At 40.8% G+C, this 26,594-nt stretch overlaps 1 protein-coding gene and 1 long non-coding RNA gene across 5 annotated transcripts; one reads left to right on the plus strand and one right to left on the minus strand.

Moving 5' to 3' along the window:
- Positions 1-1,933: 1,933 nt before the first annotated feature.
- LOC127611108 (alsin-like) lies at positions 1,934-22,363 on the minus strand. 4 transcript variants are annotated; one of them, XM_052081424.1, is made up of 41 exons: positions 22,205-22,363; positions 21,574-21,721; positions 20,449-20,609; positions 19,525-19,749; positions 19,211-19,401; positions 18,650-18,682; positions 18,395-18,568; positions 18,217-18,323; positions 17,895-18,130; positions 17,710-17,779; positions 17,007-17,167; positions 15,608-15,746; positions 15,354-15,450; positions 15,098-15,175; positions 14,352-14,579; positions 13,973-14,144; positions 13,454-13,646; positions 13,311-13,376; positions 12,815-12,974; positions 12,550-12,681; positions 11,934-12,062; positions 11,064-11,087; positions 10,022-10,092; positions 9,724-9,790; positions 9,178-9,356; positions 8,523-8,588; positions 8,346-8,444; positions 8,019-8,183; positions 7,371-7,482; positions 7,223-7,300; positions 6,962-7,098; positions 6,322-6,477; positions 6,120-6,234; positions 5,886-6,043; positions 5,225-5,323; positions 4,812-4,994; positions 4,134-4,179; positions 3,845-3,906; positions 3,611-3,760; positions 3,034-3,130; positions 1,934-2,418 (listed from the first exon to the last, which is right to left on the minus strand). In XM_052081424.1, exons 2-41 carry the CDS (start codon positions 21,606-21,608, stop codon positions 2,380-2,382), a joined length of 4,890 nt encoding a protein of 1,629 aa, XP_051937384.1. In that variant the 5' UTR covers positions 21,609-21,721; positions 22,205-22,363; the 3' UTR covers positions 1,934-2,379. The 4 variants fall into 4 exon arrangements, with proteins under 4 accessions (XP_051937384.1, XP_051937385.1, XP_051937383.1 ...); XM_052081425.1 differs by having other exon boundaries at positions 17,007-17,164; positions 22,140-22,350; XM_052081423.1 differs by having other exon boundaries at positions 22,140-22,350.
- On the plus strand, positions 21,899-26,350 carry LOC127611185 (uncharacterized). The gene is made up of 3 exons (XR_007965265.1): positions 21,899-22,066; positions 23,726-23,906; positions 24,716-26,350. It is a non-coding gene; the product is annotated as an uncharacterized LOC127611185 (long non-coding RNA).
- Positions 26,351-26,594: the final 244 nt, after the last annotated feature.

Genomic DNA, 26,594 nt, shown 5'->3' on the forward strand with positions numbered 1-26,594 from the left:
GTGCTGAACAAATGCACTGTATGTGATTTCAAAAAAATGTTGAAGACACAAACTTGATGAATAAATTGAACCTTTAATACAATAATCCATTAGTGGTCTACATAGCACACTTTGAGAATCACTGTATATATAAATGTGTTGGGTTTTTTTCAGGATGCCAATTTCTAATTTTGATATGAAAAAAAAATATTGTTTCTTTTGTAACATTCAGATAACTACAGCGGGAGGATCTGGGGTTTTCGTGAACTGTTAAATCTAGTGGGAAAATAGAAAATTCAATCATGAAATAGTTGACTCTGTAAATTAATTTTTATCTCACAAAAAACATGTTAAAAAAGGGAACAAAAATTTAGATAGAATGCAAAAAAAAAAAAAATTGCAATTCATTTAATTGAGGTGTCAATCAAAAGCCACACCCGTGATATGTTAAAACTGTTAGTGTGCTTGTATAAATAGATATATTGCATTTCGCAATATTACAAATACTGTACATTGTTAAATGTGCGTTTACATCAGGAAGCATCTTAAGTATACAATAAATCCTTTTCATTATTCATTTTTAGACAAATACAAATGATGCTTTATTTCTCTATTGAAAATCGATTGTTCTCTTCTGCATTTTCAATGGCAACATGCTAAAAATATTCAGAGGGGTGAATTCAGTCGAAGACATTTGAAATATATGACGAATGATTTAAATTGTTGGGGTGAGAGTTATCGTGCGATACATGACGGTGCATTCATGCATGACATTGACTCCCTCGAATGCATTTTGTGTGTTGGAAAAATAATGAAGTGCATAAATCTAAAGATACAATGCAACACGAGCAAAAAGCCATTCTACACTTGATGCACCTGAAATGAACACTTGGAATTGCACACAGTGGGGGGAGGGGGGGTGCTACATTTTGTTCATTTGCATAAGCACATTAGTAGTTCGTAATTACTAGCAACAAAGGCAACAACACATACAAAACAACGCAACCAAATTGCATGAAACATGTTCGATCCACAGTTAATAGAATCATCATTAATTAAAACCTGAAGACGATTATACAGCATGAAAGATTTCCCTTGTAGCTTTATATGCTGCTTATTCCCCATGGAAGCATCTCAATTAATTTGACTGCGGAAAAGACCGTTTCAGTAGTTCAATCCAAAAAAATCCACATCAAAAATTCAGCAGTGCAAGGAATTGCAATATTACATTAAAAATATTGTTCATGAAGAAATGATGTAGGACTTCTGTAGGCATTCTGAAAATATGTTCCAATTTTGGGTTGAATGAGTATTTGAAAGAAAAGTTTCCCTTTTGTGACGTGAACTACTGAAATCAATTCATTATGATGCACCTACAAATATATCATCGCTGTTGGACGGAAAACTTGTATGTTCAAATATGGTCAATTGCATATTTGATCACAAACCTATACTTTTGGCCCCTGTGCCCATGTCATCTGTTATTTGTAATTTTTTATGAATTATTAACCAATTCAGAGTGTAGAAAATAGCTTTAGTACAAATCTACTGAACTGAACTCTATCCCTTCCTTCACTCTGCGGGAGCCGAGCGGCCTTAGATCGCATTTTTTAGACAATCGGGTTAGACTTCGGGTTAAATACATTTGGGAAAGCCTCATTTGTTAAAAATGGAGAGCTGTAATGCTTTGTGTCCCGAGAAACTGGTCAGCCACAAAGTTAACTGCGCGTAGATTCATTTCCACCTCTGAAATGACTTTGCCAGCTTTCCATTTTATGTATTGTATTACTTGTGGCTCTAAAACCTTTGAGAAAGATTAAAACCATTGTCACTTTTTGTCTGGTCGTCTGTAGACCTGATTCCGGATGGTTGCCATATGGTGACATGTCCTACTGTTTTTAATCAATGACAGCGTCATAAGTTAGCAGTGATTTGAAGAATTAAATTAGCAATTAAGTACTGATGTGGAGATGTGGATATTCTGCCCAACAGCGGCGATATGGTATTTCTCAATACACTTTATGGGTCGAGTAGAAATTAACGTCCACTTTGCAACCAATGAAATGCTATTAAAAAAAAGGTTGACTGCTACAACATCCACAAAAAGCTAATAGTCTGTAGTAATGGTGTTGTTTTGTTTTCCTCCATTCCAAAAAAAATAAAAAACACAATTGAGAATAACATCAGTATGAATATTTTGTGGTATAAGTACTTGAAATCCCTGAGGCATTTGTGCGTGTAGGTGATCCAACAAGAGCTATAATAAGATCTCATTGTTTTAAAAATGAATTCAAGTTGAAAAAGTCCAGTGAGAAGTTTGGAAACATACTTGGTAGTAGTACTAGGATTGAAGGACCGACTGGTAGCTTGAAGCGGGCCTTCAGTCAATCCCGCTCACTGCTAAATCGGTGACTCCAGCTGGATCTGCATGTAACACGCCTGCCACACATACCGACGTCAAACTTACTATGCATATTCTTAAATATGTTCCCGCCCACTCATCCAATGTGAAATGAAACAACCAGGTATCTATTCTTCCATTGTTTTACAGATTTATAAATGCTTATCGACGCCGTGAGCAGTCCTCTACTTTAAAGCACTACTTTAAAGCTCCTCCTCTGACTTGAGCACAGTTGCATGAAACCAAGATGAAAACACTACTTTTCCATGACATTGAGCTTTGACTCATCTGTTTTGTGGATGCGGTCACTGATGTTATTCAATGTGAGGCTGAGGGCATTTTGACATCAGTTTCAGTCGACACCAGCAGAGGGCGGTACAGGACAAAAGGACAGTGCCCTGATATTGATGAAATTATTTCACAAATGCAATATTAATTAGGATAATGATTTGAGACTTGCGGGGCACATTGACCGAGGGAATGTTTGCATTGAGTTGTGCTTGAAGCGGTTGCCTTGCAAGGGAAAGGCTTCAAAAGCAGCCTTGCAGTCTTCTGCATACCTGTTAAGCTAATTTCAAGACTCAAACCCTCAACACTGAATTCGGAGTGCTATTTCCAGAGCAGTAGAACAAAAAGAAGTGGCGGTTGCTCACCTTCAAGGTGGTGAACATTAGTCCCAGCTCTCCATGCTGAATGTTCGGATCCATCAAGTCTTCGATCATACTCACTTCAGCTCCCAGGTTTCTGATTCTAAGCAACAGAATCCGGTTGTACGATGAAGCACATCTTCCATATTGAACTGAATTAAAATGATCACATAAATGTGTTCCGGCCCCCCTTTACAAACCACCACAATTTATGTTACATGTTTCCGATAAAGAAAAAGAGTGCTGTAAAGTGGTGCCTTGAGATCCAGGTAACTTAGCTTTGCGGTTTTTCAAAACACGAGCCTTCACTTGGCATCTTTTTTGGTGTTTAGATGTGAGCCGCAGGTTATTTCACAAAAGTTACGTTCACCTCCGACTCAAATTGGTTTCCTTGCGGCGGGAGGAAAAGTGGCGGTAAAGCACTCTTGAGCGGGTTAATAAAGAAAGCACAGAGAAGAAGAATATAAAACGAAGGACAAGACATTCAGTTCAGTCACGTGTTGTGGTCATATTTCGGGGTGGGGTCAGAAAATGCAGAGAGAAAATCTTGTGTGTGTGTGTGTGTGTGTGTGTGAATTCGCACCTCGCCCTGAGCACAATGTAGAGGAAGAGAGGGAGCAGGTCGTCCATGCACCACAGGAAGTCACCGTCCTGCATGGGTTTGATTTCCTGGGTCAGCTCCTCAAAAGTGTTCTGGATAACCAGGAGTTTATCCGAGGGAGTGAACGTGGTGCTGCGAGTGTGTTGGGGACAAAGTATAAATTAGCATCAATGCATGTGAACATTTGCGACATTTAAAGTGGCAAATAAAAGCTACCTGATTTGTTGGAGTGTCTCGACAGCGCTGCCGAAGCTGACGTCTTTACTGCTGGATACAATCTGTCCCGGAGCAGTAGCAGAAAAATTGACAAGGGTTCATGATTGTTTACACAGCAAGGGGGTCCGCAGACGCCCCGTCAAAACAGGCTCATTTCAGACAGACAAATCCATGTGATAAAGACAACAAACAAGTGAATGGAATTGCGACGGCCATTTTGTCATCTCATGTCTCCTTTTTGACTGAATATTAGGAGGCGATTAGAATCGCCTCATAACAACCAACTGACCTCTTTTTTCTCCCCGAGAACAGACATCCACTTTGGCCAGAACTTTCTGTAAGTTATTAAGAAAAAGACAATCACACAATGTGTTGTTGCATGGACGTGCACTACTAGTAAGATCCAATAAAAGAAGTGTCACAGTTTCGTTAATATAGCTAGATGTTTCTTATCATCTTTCACGTTTAGTTTCAATCCTGTTAGCCCTTTGCGGCTTTGGTAAATTAAACATTTACGTACAACATAAGTACGCAAAAGCATTTTGGTTACAGTAACAGAAGTGCCGGAAAGCCTAAAATAACAAGTGGGGGAAGTAGAAATAAAAATAACTTATTTGTTTTATGCTTCATACCCTTTGTCTTTACCTAACATAGGAACGTGTAAGTCGGTTGTTGTGAATGAACTTCTGTACCACTGTTACAATTTCCTTCACTTAATCAGCTCTATTTTTTACAATTTCGCAACTCTTTCAAATTTTGTCAGCAAACTCTTTGTGAGCAATGCTACAAAATTATTCGAAAAAGCCCGTTGTACAATACTGTGAAGTTTTACAACACGACAATGTTCCCTTTTTAGTCAATATTCATATGACTGCAGTTATTAAGACAGTGTACGTATTCTTGTCATCAGCAGCGTTGCAACCCACGAGTTCACCATATGACCAGTGACTTAAATCTAAGCACTCACTGCCGAACACCCAGGAAGCTGAGCAGGGACTGGTCGGGCTGCTTGTTGAGTCGGATGATGCGCTCCCAGTACTGCACCTCCTGCTGTTCGTCGTGGAGGCAGTACAACATGAAGAGAGGTTGATAGAGTTGAGGGAGCAGCAGTGGGAGGAGCAGAGTGGAGCAGCTCACAACAGAGACAAAGCTGAGGGAAGAGAACCAGGAGTCATGGCTTTCCACAAACACGTCAAGAATATTGGGGGTGCATGCCTCATCATAACACAGCGACTCTTCTTTAGCTGCAAACTTGTATCAATAAACAGACTTGGACAGCACATTAGCCTCTAAATGAAAAACGTCGGGAGACATATACTGCCGGAATCAGCTGTCACATTCTCATATGCGCCTGCCTCGGCGGATATCGTGAACACACACCTTGGCTCTTCGGAATATGAGCTGTATCTGATTCTACATGGAGAAACAGGAGTATCTGGTAAAACGCTGCCATCTTCTGGTAAGCCAGGAAACAGGAACCTGAAATGCAAAAGCAGTGTCATGATGTACAGTGAAACCTCTGAACCTATACCAAATAGTTGTGTGAGGATCAATCAATATGTTCTCGGCTGAAACTGATGCTAACTAAAGCCTCGTCCGTCATTATGACACGCACTAAAAGACAGTATTGTAGTATGCCCAAATAAATACTGTACTCAATATTACTGCAAGCCAATGTAGCATTACACACAGTTTGATGTCTTACACATAAACTTAAATAACAATTGTCCCTCAATAAATATTTGAGCGCAAAGCATTTTAAAAGACTGAACAGAAATGTATTGTACTTCAACGCTACTTGATAATTACAATTGACCAGTACTCAAATATACTGTACTGGATCAAAACAAACTGAATGAAGTCTGTGATTATATTATCTACCACTAGAGGGAGACCGCGCACCACACTTTGAGAACCACTGCTTTATGATAAAACGAATACGAAGGCGAAACGCTCGCCGTGTCTAAAGAAAAGCTAAAGAATTTTAAAAAAACACTTCCAGAGAAGGTGGGGGGCAAAATATGATAATTAATGGTGCTACCTGATAATGGAGTAGAAGTGTTTGATGTAGGCCTGCACCTCCTTCACAGCCTCTCTGAGCAGCCTGTGGTTTGACTCGACACCCAGGTAGGTCATTCTGTAGACAGTCACCAGCGTCTCCACCAGCCAGCCCAGAGGGTGGAATGGGGTCTCACATGCCTGTAATGCACACAAAAAGCTCTTTAAAAAATGCATGCACACGAGCACAAGCACGCCGTGTACACAATTAAAACACCTTAGTGAGGTATTTCCGTATGTTGTCATAATTTGTGGTGGTTACTGCTTCCACGTGGTGAGGGATACACTCCAAACACTCCAGAACTTTACTCTGAGACCTGCTCAGGTCCGTGCTACACAGACACACAGAAACAAAGAAATATGAAAAGTTCAAGTAATATAATAACATTTGAAGTTGTGTGTAAGTATTGTAAATCAACCTGTGTCGTCGAGCACTTGAAATAGAAACGGCAATGTTCTCCCAGGCCACTGTCCTCTCTCCTCTGCCGGGAATGTCACAGCCCAGCCGCCTCCAGCTTTCGTCGAAAACACACACCCACCTCTCATCTGCAGCCACCACATACTGACCCAACCGCCTATGCATGCACAAAAAAACCAAACAAACAAAAAAAACATTCAGTACTTTTATTTATAAATTGAAACCGTTGTTTTTAGTATATTGTCCATTTATTACATTGCAATATGGCAATTGAATATTAAAACGTAGGCTATTTAATTTATTTAATGTACTGAATTAGTCATTGTCTGGTATAAAACCTTTATTTATGCTTATGGTTAAAGAGCTACTTGGAAATGCACTACTGCCATCAAGTGGCCTGAAGACACCATGCTCCTATTTGGTCTCTAGCTCTCCAGTTCTAATGAGACAATGAAGCATGAATGTAGTCCTACTACTCTGTGCCAAAATTTGCAAAAACACATTACAAAAATTATTGTTGTTGGGAGGATAGAACAAATAGCACTTCCATTCATTTTGATGGGGAAAGATGATTTGAGATGACAGAGACTGGCTGATACTTCATATATTGAATATCATAAAAATCGTAACAAAAAACTCACATTAAGTTTTTTTTATCTTTGTCTTCAATTTCATCAGTTGATAGTTTGCTGTAAATTCCGTCCACTTTCAGACCTGTGCTCCATTCCCCACTAAAGTGACCTTCCAAAGTGTCACCATTTGCGAGGGACAAAACACCCTGAGAGAAAGAGAATGACGATGATTAGATTCCAGTCACACCTCTGGAATTAATTGACAAGCACCTGCCAAAAATCCCACCAAGGTAGTGCAAGTGTTTGACAAATGAAAGCGATGTTTTCTACCTTGCCGTTGGCGGTCCAGTCTTCGGAAAACTCCCCATGGAAAGCCGTGTCATCATCTGATACCAACAAACCGGGACCCTAAGAGAACACCTACAGCATCAAAACGATGCATTTGTCAAGAGTAATGCGAGTCCTATCGGACACTTACACTCATCTTGTTTTCCCTGAAGTTCCCTTCGAAGTACACACCATACTGAGTCACGACCACAGCACTCCCGTGCCTCTCGTCATCCAGCCACATACCCATGTACTTCTCACCCCTGACATCAAGACAACAACTACTAATGGGATTCATAGGTGGTTGAAGGAGCATTTAAAAATGTAAAGCCAAGCTATAAAGGCGTTTCAAAGCTGTACTTGTATAATAAAAGATGTACCAAACAAAGACATGCACAGGTATTTACAGTTGTGTTCAGTATAATCGCAGTTTGCAATGTTTACAATGCGTCTCTTATGTTTTACATTTGAAAATTTCAAATTCTGGTCTAGATTTTAGCAAGCATCATGCAAGTTGACATGCTTGATTTGCTACCGCGGGCCACATAAAATGACGTGGTGGGCCGGATCTGGTCCCCGGGCCATGAGTTTGACACCAGTACCATAAATCATAGACAAAATTTTTTTTCCAAACACGAAGTTATTCTGAACACACTCTTTTGTTGTCCCGTGTTATACAAGACTAGTGACAGACTAGTGACCACTGACTCCCAATCATTTATGACGTGTCAAGATTGTATCCATTGCTGTCTCCGACAACTGGTATGAAAATGTCAAGACGGGGAGCTGCACATCAGACCTGGTGATGTCGTCAGAGACTCCATATCCAGTCCTCTTGTCACAGACCCACTGGCCGATGAACACGCCCGACGACGTCTTGTCCATCTTGCCCGAGCGCAGCATGCCGTAGCCATGGCGCTGGCCGTCATTGAAGCAACCCTCGTACACCTCTCCAGTAGCATACCTAGAAAAGTTAAACATCAGTGGAAACAAACGTAACAGCATCCAACAAGAAGAAATACAAACACACAGCTTTTTTATTTTTATTGACCGGTAAAAAAGCAATTAAAGGAGTGCTAGTGGAGAATCGCCAACACGCTTTTTAAATAGAAAACGGGAAACTGACCTGTAGATGCCAAAGCCATGTATCTTGCCATCTCGCCACTGTCCCTGATAGCAACCTGCTTTGTTCAGCAGTTTGTCAGGAATCATGCATTCGCCATAGCTGGAGGGACAAATGGCGGGTTGTTAGAGAAACCTACAGTCATTTCACACGAGTTCAACACGCCTGTAATGTACTTACCCATCCTCCAGTCCATTTTTAAAGTTCCCTGTGTAGATACGTCCATCCCGCCATCTCATTGTTCCTCTGTAAATGCACAGTATATTGAAAAGAGAAAAAAAAAAAGAAAATCCTCGACTTGGGGCCAAGACGCGCATACGCCACAACAGGCGTCCTTCGCTTATAACGCAGCTATTTGAGATGCGTGACGGGGACACTTCAAAAGAAATTCAACAGTCAAATGAAAAATGGATATGACATTAAATCAGAATTGCATCACCTGAACACGCGTCCATTCATTTTCAAAACAATGGAGCGTCGCTTTAGTTTACAAGCCTTTGCACCCCGCAGCTCAGTGTCTCCAACAAACATACAGATGCACCACAGACAAGATTTTCTGACGAGGCATGAGCCCATCGCCGGTTTGACGATTTATGGAGGTTTTAACCAGAATTTCCGTATTTATTTACACTTATCATGGAAGACGTCTCTTAATGTACCAGGCATAAATGTTTTTTTTTGTTTAAAATAAACCAGATTGTGTTCATTGGAAAGTAAAGCATTTACCCAAATATTTTTTTAAAAACCTCTCATTTCAATATCGTGACACTGCAATATTTTTGCTCAAGGTCCTCATACCGTCAAAATCTAATATCGGCCCATTCCGATCTCTGACCTGCCATGAACTCGTCCAGCCAGCCAGCTCCCAGTATACTGAGCATCCTTGAATCGTCCGTCTCCCATGAAAGTATAGGAGGCCGTGCGGGACATTGCTGTTATTCCTGGCGATGAACCCTGACCTCCACCACTCAGCACCCGGTCCACCTCTTGATTAAGAAAATGCAGCCACTTGTTCTACACGGTGAGTGGAAAAACAACCCCCTCAAAACTTGTTGAGTGACAGATAGTCATACGAGACAAAGGTTTATTTTTAAATCTCGCTTGGGAGTGAAAGAGCCTTTTAAAGAAGAGCCTGAGCATGAACTGAATACTCTGTACTACTTACTTTGTACAAAGTAATTTGCAAACATACAAAAGCAAATTTATGAGGATATGAACACTAGAAATGTGTGCTAGTTTACAAGTCAGCTCATATTGTGAGAGTGATGTTTACTGCCAGTGAGTCACAAAGCTCATTTATCAATGGCTGCATCAGCTGTGTTATTTATTCCATTGAGATGCTCTTAATAATATCAAAACACTTTGGAAAAAAAATACATACCTTCTCTTGTGGTGTTGAGGCCACCAGGATGAACGTCTCTTCTGGACATGACATTTTGATGGCATAGCTAGAGACACATGGAAGAAAACATGACAGGACGTTTGCTTCTGCTGTTGTGTGTTGATTTTCACTGCTTGTTCCGCTGCATATTTAAACATGGGCACACAGGAGGAGACACGCAGAAGTTCTAATTATGGTTGCGGCGATATTGGCTTTTCATTGGACAGTGAGGATATGCTAGTTTTAAATGCGCTATGCGGACCTACCATATAAACATATAAATTCAACACAAACTTACCATCCACTGTCGTTTTCAGGAAGTGGTTTAACCCACAAAAGGTTTACAGGGTAGACACGATGAGTGGAGAACTGGAAAGAGACGGATGGGTTTTTTTGTCATCAACTCCTCCATTTTGTTTCCTTTTTGCATTATCCACTGTGATTTGAATTCTGTTTTATGCTTGCAAATGTCATGTTTTGGGACACAAAAAATATATACCGGTATACAAAATATCTCATTCATATCAACATTTTATAAAGACCCACAAGACAAGGGAAAGTTTTCTCCAGGAATGAGAACAAGTACCGGTAAACTGAACTAGTGAATTTTGCCAGCCACACCGCGGCAGTGAGTTTAAGCGCTTTGTGCTACAGTATTCAAAAACTTGCGTACGTATAGTCACCTCTAATGTAAACACTGCAGGTTTGTCACCAGGGTGTCATGCACAATATACATCTCAATCCAGGACGTATAAAATGTTAAATGTGAATTCAGGTTTAAACATGAACTATTTGTTTCACTTGCAACCAATTGCAAAATATTTTAATCCAAATATTTTGCTCCAATACAAAATTAACATTTATAGCTTGATGCAATTTGAAATTTCAATTTCAATTTCATTAGGTTTAGAATTAAAAAATCCAATGCATCAGAAAAATGTCTTCCCCTCTCATGTCGCCGATCAATATTTTCCAGTATGCTGCTACACACTTCTAAGCGAGCACAACCACACTGAAAAACCACGACACCATGATGAGTGTCAATCGAAACCCCATATTATCCTTGCAAAGGCATACTTTTGCTATAACTCTTATTTCAGATATTATTCGAATGCGCAAATAAACCTAATGTTATAATAAACAACATTTAAAAATGTAGTGCTGTCCATCTATTTTTTTTTATAGTAAGCTATTCATTGAACATTACATACAGTCCTGTTTTAAGATGAATAACCCACATCCTGTGAGCGTTTGAAAAGTGTGAGTACTGCGCACAGACGAGCCTCCCCCCATGCTGCTGTAGCACAGAGCTTGGTGAACTGCTATCACGTAATACTTACAAGGCTCTTAGGAGGAGCGGCGCGCTGAATGGGTGAAAAGACAATGGAACGGATACATTGGATTGCATTAACATGTGTGGACTGAAGCACCACGCTGGTTCAAAATCCACATCAAATAACACCACGACTGTAGTCCAAAGGGCTTCACTCAACAATCTATGTTGGGACAGAGGTGTAGCTTTGGAGTTTGGTGAGCTGCAAGCTATAATCATCTAAATTCTACATATTTGAAAGATGTCAAATAAATCCTGTGGGTAGTGAGTCGGGATAATGTAGTATAAGAATTTGATTTGGACAACTGAAACGTAGTAACGCTTACTTTACCACATTCCCTTGATCAATTATGGGGAAAATCAAATGCTTTCTTTCGCTGAATATTCGAAAAACTTAAGATATAGTGCTGTGCTTTTCTTGTTCACATAATGCATTGTGTGTTTTATCTTCCACTGAAAGCTTCATTTCGATAAATGTGTTTGAACAATGTGACCTACTGTAACTTTCTAATGCAGTAGTTATCAGACTTCTTACACCAAGTACCACCACCATAGGACCAAGAGTTCATCAAAAACGAGACAGGTTTCGTTCCGAATTGCCACTAAAAGATGAAGACGAACGAATTCTACTATTTTTTTTTTTAAACAAACAACTTATACAGCTTAAATGAACATGTATTGAACTGAGGCAGTGATTCTTTCATGATATACCATCGACCATAACCGGAACTAACTTTTACTCATGATTGGAATGAAACCTACATTTGTGAAATAGGAACAGGGCCGTGCCTACAGTACACTTCAGGATACATTTCATCCCGCAAGGTGTCTAGGCTGCATGCCATCGACTTGCCACATAGTCTGTTTGCATGTGTACCTGTATATGAACCAAGGCGTCGTTGAACAGTATGAACCAGTGGTTGGAGAAGCGGCCGGCGCCCTGCAGAGTCAGGGTTCTGTTGCTGCTTTCACATAAGACGCGACGCTGTGGGAGACGCAGACCCTCCTGAAAGAAACACACTCAAGCATGTGTGCATTCACAAGCGGCAAAGTGCTCAGCTGCCTGAAGCTGTTGAAACTTCATTTCGGTTTCAGGTCTCTTTTCCTCTGCCATTGTTCCTCTCTTAAGCATGTGTGTTCATTCAATTTGTGAATGCTAATGACTTTAAAAAGTCAATAATAATGGTAATTTCACTTCAGGCATGTGGCACCAGCGCACTAAAACTGATTAACATATGTTGACAGTCACAACCTTTCAAGACTGCTCATTTAAAGGAGGCTTTAACTGACACCTGAAACTGAACGCACTTAATTAATGAGCTCTTCTCAAATGGTGTCAATCAAAACTCGATCATAATTATCTTTGAGTTGTTGACTGCCATTCAAAACTGCGCATTACAATATCATGCACAGGTGACCACTAAGTACAAGAAATTTCAGGAGTTTTCTATCAAAATGACAATAGGTCACACAAAGTGGCAGGTTGCACTCACAGTGTTTTTCCCAGAGTGAGTCTTCCAGAAGAGGAAAGTGGCTTCAGCCTCCTTCTTCCTCCTCTGTAGTGTCACAGAGAGATGTTCGTATTGCACAGCACTCTGATGGAGGGACTGATACTCTGCTGTAAGCTAGAGGACAATAAAAACAACACAATGAAAGTTCATCACAACGACCCATCTGGCAGCGGCTTACGTATCAGAATGTTTACCATATGTGTATATATTGTATGTCTGACGGCAAAATAAACGGCTTCGGCCTCACCATGTCAAAGCAAGATTCCAGTTGGAACAGGACTCGACTGTACTGCTGGAGCTGCTGCAAAGGCCAGTACAACACCGAAGCCAGATCGCCATCACCGCTTGCTGATGGGTCCAGTTCAGAAAGTTGAGCAAGTTTGGTCTGCTTAGAACCTAAACACTCTCTGGACAACATACACATAGAAACAAGGAGAATCTATTCCTTTGTTTTATGACAAGTCCGTATTGTCATGAAATGCAAACTGGGCTGGGGGGAGAGATCCAGACTAGCAGATCATTTAATGAGGGCCCCTAAACCAAATCAATTGTGATTACCGTTTTTTTTTAATCCCTTCTTTGCATGAATGAAACAATGTCGATATCCACAATACTTACATAATTGCTTGCCACTATTTTCCATGACCTACATACGATTTCAAATTTAATTCAGCATAAATAAAATACACAAAACAAATAAAAGGAGTTGAACACCCCCTTTGTAATCACATAAAGAAAATTACAGTGAGAGTTTATGGAGCGACTGCAATCCACCCATGACCTGGAAGTCCCCTACAGCACTGCAATACCTAAACGGAAACAGAGAATTTAGGTATCTAGTCAATTCAACTCCACAATGTAATTACCACCAACGATTTGACCTTACTCAGTATAGATGTCAAGGAAGTGCTGAGTATGTGTGAGCAGGTGAAGGGAAGTGACATCTCGACGTAACACGTGCAAGAAATGGGTGAGCGACGTCGAGTGTTGACCGATGAGGATGCTCAAGCAAACGGATGTTTTATAGAAGGAGAGGAAGAGACGAGTGCAGGGCTCACCAAGGGATGGACGCGCCTTCTCTGTGGGGAAACATGGCCACACATGTGAACACATTTTATGTAACGGCATCATGGTTAGTCTTTGCTTCTGAGGATGGTTGACAGTACACAATAGTGCATCAGCATGATCGTGTTTCAGACAGTTTGACAGTTTAAACTATGACATGATCACTCATGTCATAGTTTCATTTTACTCACACACAAGGGTGTGCAGTTTCCTCCAGAGACTCAACTATCTGTATGGAAGCAATTAAATGTATATTTTCCAAATATGTCCTGTCTAAACGTGAACTTAACCACCTGGGGAAAACATGCCGGAAGTGGATAGTAGATAGATACTCATTCACCTTTGTAGAAAATGGGCATAAGAAGCAGCTTCCTGACACTGCTTAACCAGCAGTAAAACTTCCTCTCGATGGAAGCCAGCTCGTGGATGGCCAAGATAAAACCTGAGACGTTGCGGTCAGTCAGCAGCGCACACTTGTGACCACCACTACACACGCTGCTGATGTAACCCATCTATGCATGGAGACAAATAATATGGATGTTACATGCTTATGTGTACATGTGGACAAAGTTGTTGGTACACTGTGCTTTCAAAAAGCCCCGCCCCCCACTTTTTTATTTTTAACTGTAAGTCATAATATGTAAAGGCTGGCAAGAAACTTCACATTCCTGCCAACAACCACACAGAGCAGGTCAACACATTTCTATGGGCCCACACACCTCTATGCAAAAAGGCATCAAGGAGGGTCGGACTGTGTAACTTTCAGCCCTGTTCTGTGACGGCTGGTCGGAACGGGCCCTCTGGCAGGATGTCTCATTCCGTTTCGGCCTCGGCTCCTGCTGCTGCCCACAGTACAAGAGCACGGGCTGGACACCGTCTCCGTCAGCCAAGAGGAGGGAGTGGCTCTGACCCGCCGACACATCCCAAGCCCGAAGATCATCGGATAGCTACAGAGGCCACCCAAAGATAAAGAGTCAAGAAGTACAGAAAAGTGCAGATTCAAGATCTTCAATGGTCAATCCTAATTCTGATGTCGACCCTTGTGACGAAGGACATACTGTACGTTAGCATGGTGCAATCATTTAATAGCTCTAAATAATGGCCCAACCAATTAATTAACACATTACAACATAAGATAAAGACATTCAAACATCCCCCCCCAAAAATAAAATGGCAAAAAAAAACCTGCCAATTTTTCGCTTTGTTGTAATGTTAAAAAAAATGATTGAAAAACGGTGAAATGGTCTGCCTGTAAGTCATTGTGTATCTTTGTTATAAGCGTGACATGACTAAAAATAAGTTGTTTTTGTTTCTATTCTTTTTTTAGAATGTTATCTTGCAAAATATCGGAATCTGCAGCAGCTTCAAAAAAATCACTATCAGTCAGCCTTGGAAGGCACAGCAGTATAACAGCATCCACAAATTCTTTCAAACATGACGTATCAATTAAAACTATTATTTATACCGTAGCCTGCTGTGGGACAGTAGCAGGACTGTTGACATGACCGAGTTGTCCACACATGTTGCTGCCCCATGAGTAGACCTGCAAAACAAGCATGATTTATTTGTCTGTAATGTTGGACAATATGTTCAAGAATTTTTTTAGATAGTTTTTTTTTTAATCTGAAGGAAGGGAAAAAAAGAAGTTGTGACAGCTAAGGTCAAGGTTTGGGGTCACGAGAAAGCATTTGTTAAGCCTCAGAGTGTGACAGTTACGGTACCTGGCACTGAGCGGTGAGAGCCAGTGAATGGTGTGATCCTGCGGCGACTTTGATCACTTCCTCGCCTGTCAAACTCTTAATACAAAGAGGCTGGAGTCTGGCAACGCGCACATGCACAGGTACACAGGCACACGCACGCACGCACGCACGCACAGGCAATGTTAAAGGAATATGTCTCGGAGAAAAGCGCAATATTTTCAAAGCTAATGTGGTCGCGGCAGCTCTGAATTGGATCCCTATGCAACCAGTCAGACCTTGCCAGTTGATCTCCATGGCCCAGTTGCCCCTCCGACCCTCTGCCCCAGCTCCACACCTCCGTCTCCAAGGACGGAAAATCATTCTCTGGAAAAGAAGATGGCTTGCTTCTACAATGTTGTTGTCGCCTTGGGGTTGCTAAGGGGGGAAAGCATGTGATCCAAAGTTATTATGGCTGAAATTATTGATTGAGTAACTCTGCTACAAAGCTTCACATTTGTCCACATGGGCTAATGTTAATGCACACCCGCATACCACGGGGTCTAATTAATGTCTTGGCGTGATGGCTGTAAGTCAAGTGGAACAATGCACAAAAGACAAGAGAGTGAATGTCCAAAAGTTGGGACCATTTCAAAAGAAGATAACACGGTGCAATCGTTTACAGCAAATCAGAACTAAATAAGGTATCGCAACAGCATCCCTACCACTGCTAGGTAGAAGACGTTCAAAGTTAAACGTAGCCTTTGATGTACTTTCAAGCATTTCTGCTGATCAAATGGGAACGCAATAAAAACATAAGGAAAGTCATACACGAGCTGCTACGGCCACAGCTGATCCTAAGGCACTCAACAATATGCAGACTGGCTAACAGGAAGTCATTAGCCAGTTGCTAACCTGAGCTCACGATAACCAATTGTAAACTATCATTCGCTGACTCCCAAGTCACTCACCAGGCCAGGGCCCACCTTTAAAAGCCAGACACCCTCAAAGTCACAGATACCACGAGGAATGTGAAGATGGCCTCCCCCAAGTGGACAACAATAATACCTGCACCTCACATGTATTTTTTTGGTTGCTTAATAATTGCTTCCTGATCGATTAATGGGATCATTGTACAATAATTTATCCTGAAAATATTCGATAGCTCATAACTGCAGCACCTAAAAGCTATCAAACGGGCAGTGGTGATAAACACAAGAGAAGTACGAGGGAGTCTAAAAGATGACCATATGCTAAAAAGACATCTTCCCATACCAGCTGAATGACATAATCCGTGCAGTGTGTTCCAGGTCCACCCTGGCTCAGCAGCTATACTTTGGACTCACTCCAGATGATTCAACTCTTCACCTTCCCGTCTAAGCTAAATCACACAACCATGCAGAGAGGCTCCTGACCGGTCAATTTGCAGGCAGAGACACGAAGGCACATTGTTTTGCTCCAACAGCTGATTCTTCGCATGGCTGCAAACAGTCCAAAAACCTTAAAAAGCCCCACAACCAGGGGAGGTAAATATAAGCAAATAAAGTGCAAAGAAGTAAAAAAAAAAAAAAGATTGCAGTGATCCACAAAAACAGAACTATCTTAACTGTGATAAGAGCAAGAAGAACAACTTTATTAATAACTAATTTTGACCATTTTGGTGAAGTTGTTAATCAGGTTGCTCTCATTGTTACCAACCATTAGTGGGTGTTGCAGGTAGGGAGAATCTCCTGTTTCCCTTTTTCCCTTTAAGGTTAATGTCTGTCAGACTAGAGCTCTTGTGTGACAGCATTACTTTTTTCTTCCACAGAGGATCCTCTTCCAAGCCCACTAAAGAGGAAGACCGGACCACCTCACTGCTGGAAGAGGAGAGAAGATGACAATGAGGCGCCACACGGTGTCCTAAAATATTTGACATTATTTATTATAGCAGCACATCTTGGGCAAACTAAACAGGCTGCATGTTGAAAAATACGTTCAAACAGACATTTTTTTTCAACCAATTTCACAAAGGTGAACAAAAGTTAAATATCAGCACTGCATGTGACAAATTATGCTGGAACTTGCCTTGGGTTCAACACCCCCCCCCCCCCACACACACACACTGTGGGCTTTGCTTCTGCATGTAGCATGGTTTTTTTTTTGGGTGGGGGGGACGAAATGTGGATAATATGACAAAATTCTTGATCCCGGGGGGCATTTTGACAAAAATTTCATTATGGCACTTGAGTACCGTTTTTAATTGTGTGTGTGTGTGTGGAAGGGGGTGGGGGTGTTTTTAGACATCTTGAGACAATTTGCATGAGAACCGGCTGTGTTGTTGAATTATGAAATGATTTCACATTTTTGGGGAACGCCCGGTACTTTAGGCAAAGGGCCAATGTTTTTGGTCACGTCTTACCGAAATGTCAAGTCATTTTCACAACTTGTGTGTAGCAGCTCATTAGAAGGAGTTGAGGAAAAGCTATCATCTGAATAGAAAAAAAAGAGTAAGGAAGGACAGTTAGCAAACCAGAGAGAACAACAAAAAGATCACACATATGATATTCTATACTATCTAAACTACTTTGCATATTATCCAACCACCTGAGGTGTGACTGCTCAGTGAGTCTGCATCACCAAGTCTTTTGCTATGTTGCATTTCTAATGAGTGACCAGAGAGCTTCTGAAGGAGTTTGTGAAGCTCCAGCTCATTAGGCAAAGCAGTTTTCTTTTTATCTGTCAAGGCTGGCAGCGGGTATGATGTAGTGCAGCTGTCCGTCTGGGTTAGGGGGTCAGCGTGTTCGTCAGGCTCAATCTCCGCACTGGCCAGAGGAACATTCCTAAGGGACAGAAAGAAAAAAAAATGCGGAAGTGGAAAAACAAGTCATCGAACGAAACAGAAATGCAACATTTTGTAATACTTTACTCTTTATCGTCAGATATGCCGCAGGAGTATGGACATGGATCAGCTTGGGATTCATGGCTGACGCCAGGCTGCCGGGACCTTTGTTTGGAGCGTTTATTGGCTGAAGTCTAAAAAATTGAAACCACAGAAGACTTAATATTTGTCCCTGCATCAGATTTTTGTTTTGATCAAGTTCAACCTCTGCTGTCATGCTTTCCGTTAACTCCACCCCAAGTGGACAGTAGTGTGCATCTTCAGCGGTAAAAGGCTCATCCCTCTTTGATGGTCGCCTCTCTAGTGGTTTCGGAGTGTTTGGGTTTTGAAGATGTAAACAACGGACCAGAGCCAAGCTGTGGTAGGCCCCACAAGCCACCTGTTAGAGATGACAACCGTAATACTGGAAAGCTTATTTTTGGTGTTTCGATGACAAGATGGGTAAAAAATAAAATTGTACCTGAATCACATGCCTGCCTGCCAAGTGTTCCACCTGAACCAAAAATATAATATAACTTCAGCAATGATGTCATCATTAATCATCCTTGATAACAGGGCAGCCTAGTGGTTTGCACATTTGTCTCAAAACAAGACTTTCTGAATTTGATTCTCTGCTCAGGCATTTCCGTATGGAGGTTGCTTGTTCTCCCCGCGCTTACGCGGGTTTTATCCTGAGGTACCTTGAAATACGAGTCACCTGACTTACGGGTTTTTAAAGTATTTACCAATTGGCCTTTATATAGTAATACTAATAAAAAGTCAAGTCAAGTCAATACAGCCCGCAACACGCATTGAATTGAATGAGAACATTTGAGAGAAACTATTCCATCGGTTTTAGTTCTACTTGTGTCATTACGGTATGTTTTTATAAATTTGAATTTTATAAAGTGACATATTTCTCTGAAAAACATACTGCAGTGTACCAATGTACGTAAAAAAGGCGACCGTATTAATTGGAAGAAAAAAAAATATGCGTGTGTGTGTGCATGCAATCTTTAAAAGCTAAAAATTGAAAAGTGACCTTTTGTGGTTTCCACACGGGGAAGTTGCTTGTGACAAGACCGAGCTGGCACCCACTGCCCCAGGCCCACAGCTCATTCTGGGCAGACAACGCCAGACTGTGCTCCCGTCCGCAGGCCAAATCCACAATCCGAACTGCTACAGGAGGAACCACCTCATTGTCCACCACAGCCAGCGGGTATGGTTCTGCAACTAACACAAATTGGGAGTCAAACACAGAGGCTCAAAAATGAGATTTGAAACAGGTTGAGCAAAGAGGATTTATGTTTTCGTGAAAAGAAGCCAAAGAATAAAGAAAACGAGGTGATGGCTAACCAGTCACATTGGAGTCCGAATCCCCGTCACTTGGTCCACACTGTCCTGCAGTGTTCTCCCCCCACATGTAGATGCCACCCTGCTCGCTCAACGCTCCGCAATGAAAACCACCACAAGCCACATGGACCACGGTTGTCCCTTGCAGGGCGGCCTCCAACAATGGAGCTGACGGAGGAACACTGAGCCCCCTCCACAGTAACTCTCCAAAAGAATACACAGGACCACCTGAAAGAGAGCCGAGGGGGGCAATAAGAGTTGAGTTTATCCCAAAAATATTTTAGGTGGGGCACTGATTGACTTGCAATAAAGAGAATTGTGTCCGCAATTTTTAAAAGTCTATTTAAAGCTCTTTAATTGCTTTTACTACAGCCGCTTCGACATGCAAATTACATGTTACAAGTAGCAAGGCTACGCAGATGTTACATTCAAAGACATACGGTATGGTTGAATAATGAATCTCAGAATGACTAAATATCAGGTTTATAGTTCAGAAGTTATATTTTCAACAAATGGCTAAGCTATAGGAGAGACAGGAGCATCTCAATCAATTATAATAGAAACATTCATTTGTTTTAGTAATTCAATTTAAAAAAATGAAAAATTCATTTGACAGTGTGAATTGTTTTGTTTTGTTATTTACTTTTATTGTATTCACAGATGGTTAAAAATAAATTGACACACACACACACACACACACGTTTTTTTTAATTACAAAATAAACTACAAACAAATGTCAGAATTTGGTTGGAATGAATCTCCTGAAATGTGTTTTCCTGTTTAAGTGTCATGCAATGTCGAACTTTCAATTTTTGGATTGAATTTTTCAAATAAACATTTTTCACGATACTCTAATTTATTGAGATGTCTTGTATGGAATGTTTCACACAGAAAACAAGATGAGTGAATTGGAGCGTAATCTCTTACACTGTGCCAGCAGGAGTCCGTGATGTTCTCCCAGAGCCACCTGAAGAACACACTGGGACAGAAGCACTCTTTCTGGGCTAAGCGGCTCACTCGGTCCCCCTGATTGCCAAATGTGGAGCAGTCCTCGCTGTGGAGGTGAGCCGGCCTGCTCTTCTGCAGGGCTGCAAATGTAGTTAGCATGTATAAGTTGTGCCTGACAAAGTTGTGTCGCCTTGATAGCAAAAGCAAGGTCTGGTAATTGCTCATGGATTACGCCGAACAACAATAACAAGATAACAACAGCAACGACACTACAATAAAAAGGATTATTTGCGGTCCGGGTATATGTATTTGTCTTTTTCTCTGACTTTTATGGAACACCACAGAGTCAATTCAAGTGAGACTGAGAGTAGAAGACCAAAACAACCATACAATCAAAAATATGTTGCTTTGGCTGTGTTTGGAGATAACAAAAAAGGCTAACTTCTGAAAACACCAGCATTATCTTTCCTGTGTAAATACGGAAGGAATGTGCACATTCATTCATGAAGCGTTGAACACAAGGCTGCTGCCTGATTAAAAAAAAATCTCCAGCTGTGTGTACATTGACTGAGGGATGCATTACTCCGACAATTCTTGATCCAAATACACAGAGTAAACATATATATACACACACACATAGTATATACATTGGGTGAATTTGGGTGAATGACGGAGTCCACCTTGAATTCATCGCCAATCAATCACACGGCACATACAACTGTCCTCACTCACACACAGCCTTCTGAATATTTTAAGGCCCATATAAATGACCTAACATGCATGTTTTGAAAAGGTTGGAGGAAGGCGGGGTACTCAAAGCAACCCCATGCAAGGAAGGAGAGAAAATGCAAACTCCAGTAAGCCGATAGTCGAACCAGCAACCTCTCAAATGTGAGGCAGATGTGCTTGAACCACTATGACACCACACATATGTACGAGAACGGAAAGAAAATATCCTTGCAAATGCTTTTTTTCTTTGGAATTGCTCATATATGTCATTGCAATATCATTGGCCTTTTTACTGAATTATTTATTTATTTTTATTTGTTTATTGAGACCTTATTTTAAAAGCCTAGGGGAGTAAATAATATGTTGGGTCTATACCTCTGCTCTTCGTTCTCCATCTCTTCAGAAGTCATCCATTCCAAAGGCCAGGGAAGACATTTTTAGTGCAGTGTCTTTGGTTTTAAGTGGAAATCTTCTACCATGTCTTGACAGCATTGTGCTCAGCCAGTGTGCAGCTATACGTTGCCTATGGGAATTACACAATACAACTTTTAAAAATAACTTCATACAGAACAGCATCTAAATGGCCATAATGCGCAGCATTATCAAATAACATGCATGATAATGTAGGGTTGTATGAAAGGCATGTACAGTAACAGTACTACCGTTAATGACATGTTAGAACTATCTCCAACATGCATCAAGTTGCTGCATGTTGGTGCGAATACTGTGCGTTGCTCACGTTTGACACGCAGGACACAAAGAATGAAATCACTTGCAGATCAGTTTGCTGAAAAACACACAGCCATCTACCAAACGAGGCTAACGGGTCTACTTAAGTGTTCTTTTGTGTGGCAGGACAAGCCTCAAGGTTTGTTTTCATTATCGACACTTGGCTCACGGAATGCTACTAAAGCTAAGCTAACTCTTCGGTGAAAACTTACCGACTCTCAAAGTGAACCCGATACAAGGTTGTGTAGGTTTGTGATGAGGGCAAAAAAATACACACCGTAGCTGCGCGTGTGGCTATGGTTGTAAAAGACGGCGAATAGAGTCAATTGCTCAAATGTCAATCAGTGCAGAGCAGTCAGTCGAGGGCTGAAGTTGTGACAGCTGAGTTCAGCAATGTTGTGGTTGGGAATCAGCAACAGGCTTACTACGGCGGCCCGATAAAATCAAACTTTACTTGGGCGTGAAGTTTCTCACAGCGGGGATGGTTGAAAAACAGACATTCCAGTTCTTTGACCTCCCCGTGTACTCGTGGGCAACATGTCATTTTAAAAAAAGCATTCTAAAACCTATTTATTTAACCAGGTGACACAACTGAAAACGATTTCTCATTTACAATGCCGTCCTGGTTAAATGAATGCAACAAATACAACGGGGCGTGTCCGAAAAGATATATTTGAAATGCAAACTATAAAATAAGTTTTTCCCTGCAGTCTAACGCACTTTCCTGGCCTCTGCCAAGCCCTTCTGCACTCCTGCAAGGATCTACAAATCACCCAAACCCTAACCCCTTTCGACAAGAGCTAACCCGGTCCTGTTTACATCATTAACGATTCAGATTACAAAAGGGGTATCCCATGGGGTCTTAGTCAGGTTTTAAAAAAACAGCATATTCAATTTTTTGCGTGTGTTTACATGGCCTTTAAAAAAATGAATACTGCTCTGTCAATATTCAGGTTTTAAAAGGGTTATTATTCTAACATCAGTTGGCAACAATGAGTAGCTGCTCACTTTGTTGCAACACCCTCAATGGTAGTTTTTTAATATAAATGTAAATTTATATTAACAACTCAAGTCAACAACAACCCTACCGTTATGTTGGCCAACACTCGAGAAACATCAACATAACACATTAAGTATCTGGTAAAGTTCGGCCTTCAAAATAAATCAGTAACATAACACAATAGGATCCTTTTAGTGCATTGGACCATTGAAAATAGCAGTCAAGTTTTGTTGATGGACATAACAAGCTTGAATTGACCGTTCACCTAACAAGAAGCATTCAGAAGCAAGAAACACCATGACAATAGAGTTGCTATTCACACGGGATAGGAAGGATAGGGATCAGGCTGACCACAACTAGCAAAAAATGGCATATAATTGATGCCAATTGGTGAATTTTCTTTTCTTTATTGTTTTTTTACAATCGCCCCAATATTCTACAAAAATTATTTAAAAAAACATTAGATAGATATTTTAATGAAAAAAAGGCAAAATGAAATAAAATGATCTAAGCATTTTTTTAAATCTGCGGACATGCAACACTGTGGGTTCCGAATGCCAATTATGCGGGGGTCGACTGTATTGTTAGATGCTCTTCTATTGCTCTGGCCCAGTCGTCATGGCAATTTGCATGAGACAGAGCTGCTGACCTCAAGCAGAGGCGATGTTCTTTTGTGCTCCTTGGAATTCTCTATCCTTTTTGTAGTTTGATGAGAGAATCTCAGAGACCTTTCAGGAGGCTGTTTTAAAGTGTGAAAACATTACATCATCTGATTTTGAACTGATTATTTTGTTACAGCTCATCCAATTGAGGTTCTTCACTCAAAAGACATGATGCACTGGTTGTAATTGTGCATGAGAAGTGCAGTTGCAATGAGCTAACGAAGAAAGAAGACGTCTGCCGGCAATATCAGGAAATGGAAGTTCGCTCAGAGCCGACAGGCTGGGAGAGCGGGTTTTCATCCACTCCCTCATCTCAGGTGTTGCTCTTTTCACTTACCTGTTCACTCATCCTTCATATGATTTATTGTTTGTTTTTTTAACCTCAAGACACAGGCGCCAAGTAGGATTTATGTGTCATGTTTCAAACGCAATAATTCAGAATCAATTGACTAAATCCTTTTTACTGATCTTCATACTGATCTTTAAAATGGTGTTTCATACATTCAGCCAATAATAACAAGGCAGTTGCATTGGCTGGTCGAGACGGTGCATATTAACTCATTCAGTACCAGCCAATTCTAGACAAAGTCTGAAAAGACGTCTAAAAACGTCTTTGGGAGTGAATGAGTTAATGAACACCTACATGTAAAAATGCCAGAATTAGCCAAGGGGCTGCTTTCCATCAGCAGTCTCTGGCGCGTCAGAAGACATACATTACAATAACAACAAAAAATAAAGAAAAGAGAGAAAAAAACAATTCATCACATAGAGAACTTGACAATTAAGATAAGATAAGATAAGATAAGATAAGATAAGATAAGATAAGATATCCTTTATTCGTCCCACACTGGGGAAATTTACAGCCTCCAGCAGCAAGAATGTATGTAGAAAGAAGAAAGGAGAAAGAGAAAAAAAACAACAAACATCTTTCAATTAACATAATGTATCAACAACTCGCAAAAATAATGAAAGGACATAGAGGCTTTACTTTGAAGTTAGACAGATCAAATTTTTTTCTGATAGAATTTGAAAGTCTCTTCTTGTCTTATTGTAGTTAGAATCATCAGACCTCAGTAACTTTGACTTATAAAACCTGATTGTTGAAGGCGTTTTGTCTTTGTGGCAGGAATCTAAATAGGTTGAAGTGTGCAAACTACGTTTACAAGGAACTAAAATCAGACCTCCACGGAAGGATGATGTACAGTTGGCCAGAGAGATCGTACATCTGTGAATTAGGCACTCGGACACTGCCTTCCTTGTGTGTGAAACTCTTCTTTGTTTTTCCTGCATGTTAGTTTTATACTGACACCTGGTGGCCAAGTCAAGCCACAATGAATTAATTATGACACACAATCTATTTTAATTCTTTTCATGTTGTTAAATGATCATTATGTTTGTATAAAGTAAAAATCAACGGTGCATATAAATAGACGAACATACACACACACACACACACACACACACACACACACGTCTTGTAAAGCTTATGTCATTTCCAGCAGCACTTTGACTTCGGGAGGGTTTTGATGAACACACACTGGCTGCTTGGATTACGACATCGTAAGTGTGTGTGCATGTGTGTGTGTGTGTGTGTATGTGTGTGTGTGTGTGTGTAAGTGCGTAAAGGGGAAAACATGCTGACATGAAGCCAGGCCACAGAACACAGTGGATCTGAGAGTGTGGTTTCATCAACCATGATAGCGTGAGGAGAAGGCAAAACAAAAACACATTCCAGATGTACGTTTCATACAATACGTATTATGCTCTTATCTACAGTGGAGGTATATTCCCATATTTTTGTGCGACAGTTTTATTTTCATCTACAACAAGTATGTTCTAAGATTGAAATAATAAAGCGACAGCAGACTGCACACGAATAGATGATCATTCTAGCTTTTAATGAGGTAATGGCAAATTTACTAGCCAAAGTGACAGCACAGTGACCTAATGGGACGCATATCCGCCTTCACATTTCAAGAGGTTCTGGGTTGAATCTCAGCTCAAGCAACTCCTGCATAGAGTTTGCATGTTCCCCTGTTCTTGTTTGGGTTATTGGGTGTGAATTTGAGTGTGAATGCATATTTGACTATATGTGCCCTCTCATTGGCTGGCAACCAGACCTTCTCGTCCAAAGCCAGCTGGGGTAGGCTCCAAATCACCCGTGACCCGAATGAGGAAAAGGGCGATTAACCATGAATGGATGTTTATGTACTGGATATTTAAATATCTGTCATATTAAAAGAGCCAAGCTACTGAAGAATTATGGATATGCTGCTTGTGCAATACAAAATGGATTTAATCATCAACGTTTTTTATCATAATAACTTATTTTATTTTATTAAGACTTATCAGCTTATCCTTCACTTGATCCCAAAAAATGGAAGATGAGACTTTATTTTTGAGACAGTATGGGTGGGGTAGAGTTTCAATCTGGCAATGTGGGCTGAGGCCATGTGTGCAGGCATGCCTTTTAAGAATATTGAAAACACATGTCTTGAGCCTTGGAATAAAAAAATAAAAATAAAATAAAAACTTACGGGCACTGCGTGACTGATACACAGATGCAGGCAACTGCACTTCCTACCTACAGGTACAGAAGTGTCACTGATGGTGTCGCAGTACATTCACTTGACTTCAGTGCAAGCAGTGCGGGTTCAGTTCATACTCGGCGACAGTGTGAATGGTTGTCAGTCTCTACATCATAGGTGTCGGGCCAAAACCACAAACCGGTAAGTTACATTTTGGTAACGTGTGTATCTCTCTCTCTCTCTCTCTCTCTCTCTCTCTCTCTCTCTCTCTCTCTCTCTCTCTCTCTCTCTCTCTCTCTCTCTCTCTCTCTCTCTCTCTCTCTCTCTCTCTCTCTCTCTCTCTCTCTCTCTCTCTCTCTCTCTCTCTCTCTCTCTCTCTCTCTCTCTCTCTCATTTTTTTAAAGTCTATCCTATTCATCAGTTTTCATGTGTGGGTGTTATTTTTACAAATGATTGGCTAAAGCATTGAAAATGGCT

Source organism: Hippocampus zosterae, chromosome 12 (genome assembly GCF_025434085.1).
Source record: "Hippocampus zosterae strain Florida chromosome 12, ASM2543408v3, whole genome shotgun sequence".
Lineage (NCBI taxonomy): Eukaryota > Metazoa > Chordata > Actinopteri > Syngnathiformes > Syngnathidae > Hippocampus > Hippocampus zosterae.

What these genes read in the sequence shown, in the direction of transcription:
- LOC127611108 (XM_052081424.1), bottom strand. Translation starts at nt 21,608, where the DNA reads ATGACTTCTGAAGAGATGGAGAACGAAGAGCAGAG. An exon ending in CACTTCTACTCCATTATCAG is followed by an intron (nt 5,324 to 5,885) that starts GTAGCACCATTA and finishes TTTGCATTTCAG; the next exon opens with GTTCCTGTTTCCTGGCTTAC. An exon ending in TTCTCGGGGAGAAAAAAGAG is followed by an intron (nt 3,907 to 4,133) that starts GTCAGTTGGTTG and finishes GCTCCGGGACAG; the next exon opens with ATTGTATCCAGCAGTAAAGA.